The 7,344-nt window shown below is 36.1% G+C and overlaps 1 protein-coding gene across 2 annotated transcripts in view; it reads left to right on the top strand.

The window, feature by feature from the left end:
- The first annotated feature begins 682 nt into the window (after positions 1–682).
- The window catches only part of cacng5b (calcium channel, voltage-dependent, gamma subunit 5b), a 9,055-nt gene continuing 2,393 nt past the window's right edge, over positions 683–7,344 (top strand). Inside the window, exons 1-5 of one of the 2 annotated variants that reach the window (XM_024271379.2) lie at positions 685–1,545; positions 3,073–3,384; positions 5,182–5,268; positions 6,762–6,902; positions 7,007–7,152. In XM_024271379.2, coding sequence (XP_024127147.1) covers positions 3,189–3,384; positions 5,182–5,268; positions 6,762–6,902; positions 7,007–7,152 — 570 coding nt within the window. In that variant the 5' untranslated portion in view covers positions 685–1,545; positions 3,073–3,188. Of the gene's footprint in view, positions 1,546–3,072; positions 3,385–5,181; positions 5,269–6,761; positions 6,903–7,006; positions 7,153–7,344 lie in introns of both variants that reach the window. The other variant, XM_024271380.2, reaches the window with a different exon arrangement.

Here is a 7,344-nt window from a genome sequence, read left to right as displayed (position 1 = left end):
TAGTTCTGTCTAGCTCACGGATCAGCAACCTGAGGCTCCGGAGTCACATGTGGCTCTCTGGTTGAAGAAAATTAGAAATGTTTTTTATTTTAAAAAATAGCCAATTTTTCTGACTGTTTTATTCATCATAATAAAACAGTCAAACTTTATTAAACTCATTCACAAACATTTTAAGAGTATGTAGGCTCCTGACTACAGTACCCACAATGCCCCAACAATCAGTCAAGCGCTACAACATCTTAGTCGTACTAAAGCGTTTAGACGGAGCGCCGTGTAACACCAAACTCGAGGTCAGTAAGCACAACAAGGATTCACACATGCTGGATTAGAAACCAGACTATTTCAAGGGTTTTAATTGTGCCATATGGTCCAAAAAACACTGTAAGGGTCACTAATAAGCTCTGAATTATTTCTACAAAGCTAAGTTTATAAATTTCCACCAAAAACCATAAAATAAACTGTATGCAGTCTTTTAAAGTTACTGCGGACATTAAACTACCTATTACAACATTAGCTGCATTGAGATGATCGTCTTTTATTTTGAAAGAGAGTCATGTCAACAGTTACAACCAATTTAATGTTTAGAAAAAATGCTTTTATTCTCGTAATGTTAGTTTTTTTTTCATGCAAAAAAAATTGTTGACTTTTAAATACAAAGGAGTGACTTTTTTTGAGACTTTGTGGCTCCCGCTGAGTTGTGGTTGGTGAGAAATCGACCTGATTGGCTCTTTAAATGTTGAAGGTTGCAGACCTCTGATCTAAACTGTATACACACATTGTAAAGCTGTGTCACAACATTAAAAATGTGAGTGAAATTTTCCCAAATTCATCTTCTGAAAGTAGATCCTGACTTCTGTATTGTTTTTTTTTTAAGAAGACTGTATGAAAGTCTTAACATTTTATCAATATTTATGTTCTGTGTAAACCTTTTCATGCTGAAGAAAAGTTCAAAACAGTTTAAATTTTTCTGTTTTTTTCATAACGTGTTAAAAACAAAATTGTTATTACTACAGATTTTAACAGATAAAATTAATTCAAGTTAAAAGTAAATCATTTAGTTTTAAAGCTAACAATGGCTGCCCTGTATTTCAACGTGGTCTTAAATAGAAAAAAATAAAAAATAAATCTCAAACTTCTTGTCATTTTAAATCTTCTTTTCCCAAAATGTGGTTGCACACATAATGCCTCTGCTATTTGTAGTAAGGGAAGTCATTCCTAAAGCTGGCTCCTCGTGCTGTTTTGTGTCCTGCGCACTTGAAGGCGCTCAGCTCATCAGACAGCCTCACTTCCTGCAGAGATCAGTGGAGCTGTCCTTGGTGCTGAAACGCAAAGATAAGGTCGTGGCTTTTACTTCACCAAAATTAACTTTTTTTACTGTAAACCGAGCACGGAACACTCCGGATAAGTGAGTATAGTCGGTTAGAAGAGATTTACCATCAGCGGCTGCGTCGTGTCCCTCGTTTTACGCTCTGCCGAGGAATGTTGCGCCTCTAAATTTACCTTTCATTCAACCTTCATCTGCACGGAGAGACAACTTCTGCGCAGGTAAGAACAACTTGCATGGGGAAAAAAAAGTCGGTTAGTGTTCAGGAAAAGTGACTTTATTGCAAAGTTTCTTTTTTAGAAATTAGATCCAATCCTTTTAAAGAATGTTCTGCTGTCTTTCTGTTCTGGTTATAAACTGTTGAAACATCTGAGAGTTTAAAAAAAGACTTTTATTTTGTAAAATCGCCCTTTTTTTCTTAAAAATACAATCTGCCATGATTTAAATTTTGGGGTTTTTTTTGCACCTATGTATACTTATTTGCAAAAAAAAAAAAAAAAGTGTGTGTTTTTTTAGCTCTCAGTAGTAAATCCCATTTATTTTAAGCACTCATCCTGTCAACACTCTGTTCAAAATAATGAATTAGCTGCGATGATCGATGAGGAAAAGGTGACTGAAGCTCAATATATTTATAATCTATTATAATTTATTTCTTGTTACCCCATGCATCAAACCACTTTGGCACAAAAAAATGCTTTACTTTTTCATAGCTGGAAATATCTTCAGGTGTCAAGAGGTTATAAATATGAGTTCCTTTGATACAAAAAATGTTTTTTTTATGTGTTTTCATGAACTCATTGATGTGTTTTGAACTGAGTCACTTTTTAAGATCAGCCACTTAAATCCTTCCTGACATTGACTGCTTTCACGAATTTCCCACCTTTCCTGCATCGGCAGCTGGATTCATGTTAGTAAAATCAGCTCAAATCAGCATTTGTATTCACCAGCAGTGAGCTGCAGCATATTTTATGTATTTTCGTCTGGAGGCTCAGACAGCTTTAACATTGATTCTCTCTTCACGATCCTTTTTATGACAGATTGAGTCGAGTTAGTTGAGAAAAAAAACATTTAGAGAAAGGAAAAACAGAAAAACGGACTCCATGATTGCACAAACTGCTCTTTTTCTGCATCTTCTTCATCTTGAGGTTCGTCCTTTGTCCTCACTCCCACCCACACTCCTCCTCCCTCCCTCAACACACAAACCTCTGAGGAAGTTAATGAGGTGACAGCTGTTTTGTTTACATATGGAATCAACAAAGCCTCAGCAGTTTGTCCGGAGGGGAGGGATTCGGAATCTGAATGCTGCTCATTAATGCGCTGAAAAGAGGCCGGACAAAATGACAGAAAGTTAATATCCAATCCACAGGTTATTGCTTCTTCTGTTTCCTTCTGCAGCTGTTGCAAAATACAATGTTCTCTAAAGATTTGTTTCTGTTTTGACATAATAAAGTTAATGCAATTTAATTTGAACAGAACCTCAATGTAGTTTATCTTTATGGTTACTGAGTTTTCATTTAATATCCTAGTTTTTTGTCCAGAAAAAGGCCTATTTGTTTAATTTTCCCCCAAAAAATAGATATTTTTTAGCCTATAAGGTGAGATATTTTCATGTGAACTTTGTTATAATTAAAAAATAATAAATTATAAATCATCTTTTGCTCTTGTTTCTTTGAGATTCTTAATGAAAAATGACAGAATCAAAGCAATTGACCACGATTTGTGATTTTTCTTTCATGTCTTGTCTTCAGGTTTTACCCAATTATGTTGCCTTCAGTGTCTCATCTGTGAAGCCCCCCTGCGTCTGTTCTCTCCACATTTTGCTCCAGGAGCTTGTTTTTATTTCAGCCAATAGCTGCTGGAAGCCATGAGTGCGTGCAGCAGGAAGGCTTTGACTTTACTCAGCAGCGTCTTTGCAATCAGTGGCCTGGGGCTGCTGGGAGTGGCGGTGAGCACGGATTACTGGCTGTACTTGGAGGAGGGCGTCATCATGCCTTTGAACCAGAGCACAGACATCAAGACATCACTGCACTCCGGCCTGTGGAGGGTCTGCTTTCTGGCTGGTTAGTGACATGCAGAAGGCTCATCTGTGTTGCAAAGGTTATTTGCTGGTGGTGAAACTTGACTGTTAGTGGTGTGAATCACGGCTGTGTGATGATAGTGGGGTACGGTTTTCTAGTGTCACATGAGTCGGTTTGAGTGTAAAAAAAACAGCTAACGGTGTCACAATGACATGTATGACAGTGACTCAAATGACTTTCAGGATTTTTTTCTCATTAATATTCATTTACTTTTTTATTTTTGGCAGCAAATGAGGCATGAAAGAGATAAACAAAGGGTTAAAAAGCAGCAGGAATTCACTCAAATTCACTCAAACAAAAACAAAAATGATTCAAAAATAGGCTCAATGTCATTGAATCAAACAGCTGGTGTCCATCTGGCTCTGAATACCACGTTCATCTGCAAGATGTGGAGTCACTTATTCATGTAGAGAAGAGTAGAAAAGTTTTAATTTTATTTTGAAAGGCAAAAAAAATCCCATTGATTGTTAGACAGCTGTGAAGAAATGGTTGTTGTGAATCTAAAGAGTTAGTTAGAAAAAAGGTCAAAACACAGACGAGTAAAAACTATGAACCTGTGAAATGCTGGACTGTGAGCTACAACAACCTGGCAGAGAGTGTGAGGAGCTGTCAGTCCGAAATACTGATCCTCACAGCTAGGATGAATGACAGGGATTTGGAACACCAGGTGGATTCTGGGAGAATGGAGAGTATGTCAAGTAAAACTCACCCCAGATCATGACAGTTGTCTCACGTAAAAAGATCTGTAATGTCACCGTAGATACAATTCAACAGTGGGAGACAAAATGTGGAAAAAATCTGATTTTGATGTGCAGAAAAAAAGTATTGGGTAAATATTTGGGATCATCATCAAGCTGGAAGATCCAGTAGGTTTTTTTATGTCCCAAAATATCACCATGTGACTTTAATCAGCATTTCCTTCATATTTGTCCTATCCTCAGCCCCAAACCATGATGTTTCCACCCCCATGCTTCACAGTGGGTATGTTGTTCTTGCATCTCAACATTCTTCCTCCTCCATACGATTCAGTTCAATTAAATTTTTCAATTCATGAAATATAAACAGTATTTGGTTGCTAATCTATACTATGTAAACCAGCCATTTGTGCCCTTAAAACCTCCTTTTTGGTAAGAAAAACCCCTAAAAAAACACAATTTTGGTAAAAAATAAGAAATCACACTGTTAGTGGCATTTATACCAAAGAGTTCCATTTTGGTCTCTGATATTCTCCGAGTCCTGGATCATCCTGATAGTCTCTGGGAAACTTTAGACGATCCTGGACATGTCAGAGGGGATTTAAATCTATTAAAACATCATTTGTTGTTAACCTTTATTACTGAGGTTCCAACTCTCTTCATGTCATTGACCACTTCCTCCAAGTTTTTCTGACTTGTTTCCTCATCATTTCATTCAATATCAGGTGAAATCTTTCATGGAACTCCAGGTAGAGAGAAATCATCAGTGAAATCTTGCATTTCTAAAAATTGCTCCAGCCGTTGATCTTTTCTGATGCAGCCGCTTGTTTATTATAGAATCATCCCAGTCTGAAACAATCTTGCCTTTGGTGTACTTCGAAAGCTCTTTGGTCTTCGTCACGGTGGAGATATTAACTGTCAAAAGGTGTGGACAGGTATCCTTATACAGATAACCAGTTCAAACAGGTGAAATTACAGGAGAATCTAATAGAAATATTAGTACCTCAGAGTTCAAATGATAGATTAAGCATTAACTTGTTTTTACTTTATAAGGTTTGTCTCGTTTCTGTCCACATCCTTTCAGGTGAGGAGTCGGGCCGCTGCTTCACCATCGAGTACGTCATGCCCATGAGCGTCCAGCTGACGTCAGAATCCACCGTCAATGTGCTCAGTGAGTTAGAACAAGTGTCCGGCTCTGTGCAGCTAAATTAAACCGAGTCTCTTCGGGCCATTCTTCTCACGACTAGATCTGGGATTTCTTGAGGGGAAAAAAATGCATTTTCTGATATGGCTGCAGTCAGGAAAGTATCGTCTGAATTCAGTCAGACACACGTGTGAGTCATCTCGGGCATCGCCGGCTCCTCTCCAGAATACTTAATGCCGTTTCCAGACCGTCCTTGAACGTAACATAATGTCAAAACTTCACTGATGGAAAAATTGTTGCCGTGAGTCATTTTTATCAGCTCTGCGTCATGTTTTTCAGGAGAACATGATGAACAAAATGTGAGTTTTACTTAAGACCCACATCTCTGCTTGTCTCAAGGGGGAAAAATCTTCATGAAATTATAATTATTATTTATTAACACATTGTTTCTTCAGTGTCACATTTAAATGAATTTTTAAAAAAAATAAATGAAAAAAGCATTTAAGGAATCTCAAATTTCTGATTTGTGAACTTTTTATAAAATATTTAATCTTTAACTGGTGCAAATAAAAATGTTGTATTAAATATAAAACTAAATATTGCAATTCTGTCAATCAATCTAAATAATACATGGATGAATTATTTTACTTTAAAAGTTACTTAAAAATGATTAATAGTCATTCCAGTCATTAAAAAGGAGAATATTTCAATAATAATGTTCATTTATGGAATAATCCAGTTCAAAGTGTTATTAAAGTTCTTTGTGTAGAGATTAGAATCATCCTAACCTTGACTGAAACAAGGACGACACTGATTGTTTTGCTACCAGATATTTTTGTTCCTTTTGAAACTCAAGCTCAGAGTTCTCATTAAGATATCAGTGTCCTCGTCCTTTTTTTAATCTCACTTTAGAACAGATTTAAAGATCAATTCTTGATAATTCTAATGTGGATCTAATTTTTGTGGACTTTATAGGTCCATCAGAAACTCAAAAGAATCTTCATTTTCTTTCATTCACATTTTCTTTAAAATTATTTTGCAAAATCAAAAATAATGTTGTCATTGGTTGACTATTTGCTGCATTTTTAGACTCATTTTACTACATTAAATTCTATTTATTAAAGCTGTTGCTACAACAAAAGAAGCTGCATAATTTACCACAGATTTATTCATGATCTTTCAGGAAGGTCTTGGTGCAAAAGCTTTTTTTTTTGTCATTCTTAGTGTTGCATTTCTGTTTGTTCCCCAAAAGAACACCCAGACCTCTTTAGCTCTATAAGTGTTTGTTCTTTCAAGGTACGATGTCTCAAAAAAACTACTAGGATTTTAGAAAAGAAGAACATTTATAGAGCAACAACACATGTTTTTCATTAAAAATTGATTTAGAAATCTTTAGAAAAAATATATTTTGTCATTTTATATGAATAAAAGATGTAGTCTATCTCACATTTGGGTTAAAAGTTGTACAATACTACTCTGAAATTTTAAATAAACAAAACTTTTTAAATTTGTTTCCTCAGAAATGATCCGCTCAGCAACTCCCTTCCCGGTGGTCAGCCTCTTTTTCATGTTCATCGGTTTTGTCCTCAACAACATCGGGCACATCCGACCTCATCGCAGCATCCTGGCGTTCGTGTCTGGAATCTTCTTCATCCTTTCAGGTCTGCAGGTTTTACTTCACCTCAACTTTTGCTCCAAATGTCTACGTCTCTGTTTCAATATGTTCATTCAGTTGAGGTTTAATGTATGTTTTTGTGTGTCTCAGGCCTCGCTTTGGTGGTGGGTCTTGTGTTATACATCTCAAGTATAAACGATGAAATGCTGAACCGGACTAAGAGCAGTGAGGCTCATTTTTCCTATAAGTATGGTTGGTCTTTTGCCTTCGCTGCGCTCTCTTTCCTGCTCACTGAGGTGAGACATTATATGTGTAAATATTTACAAATTTTTACAATTTTTACATTTTTTTCAAATGTTGTCTGTTTTTGTTTAGAATATTCTTGTCAGATCTGTTTATTGTGATATATTAGTGCCCCCTGGTGGTCACAAGAGATTTACCAGCTTTAAATAAAAAAATAAAAAAAAACAGCCAAAAAAAAAATTAAA

Source organism: Oryzias melastigma, linkage group LG8 (genome assembly GCF_002922805.2).
Source record: "Oryzias melastigma strain HK-1 linkage group LG8, ASM292280v2, whole genome shotgun sequence".
Lineage (NCBI taxonomy): Eukaryota > Metazoa > Chordata > Actinopteri > Beloniformes > Adrianichthyidae > Oryzias > Oryzias melastigma.
Note: the sequence above shows the minus strand (reverse complement) of the source record. Positions and strands in the feature narration are given on the sequence as shown.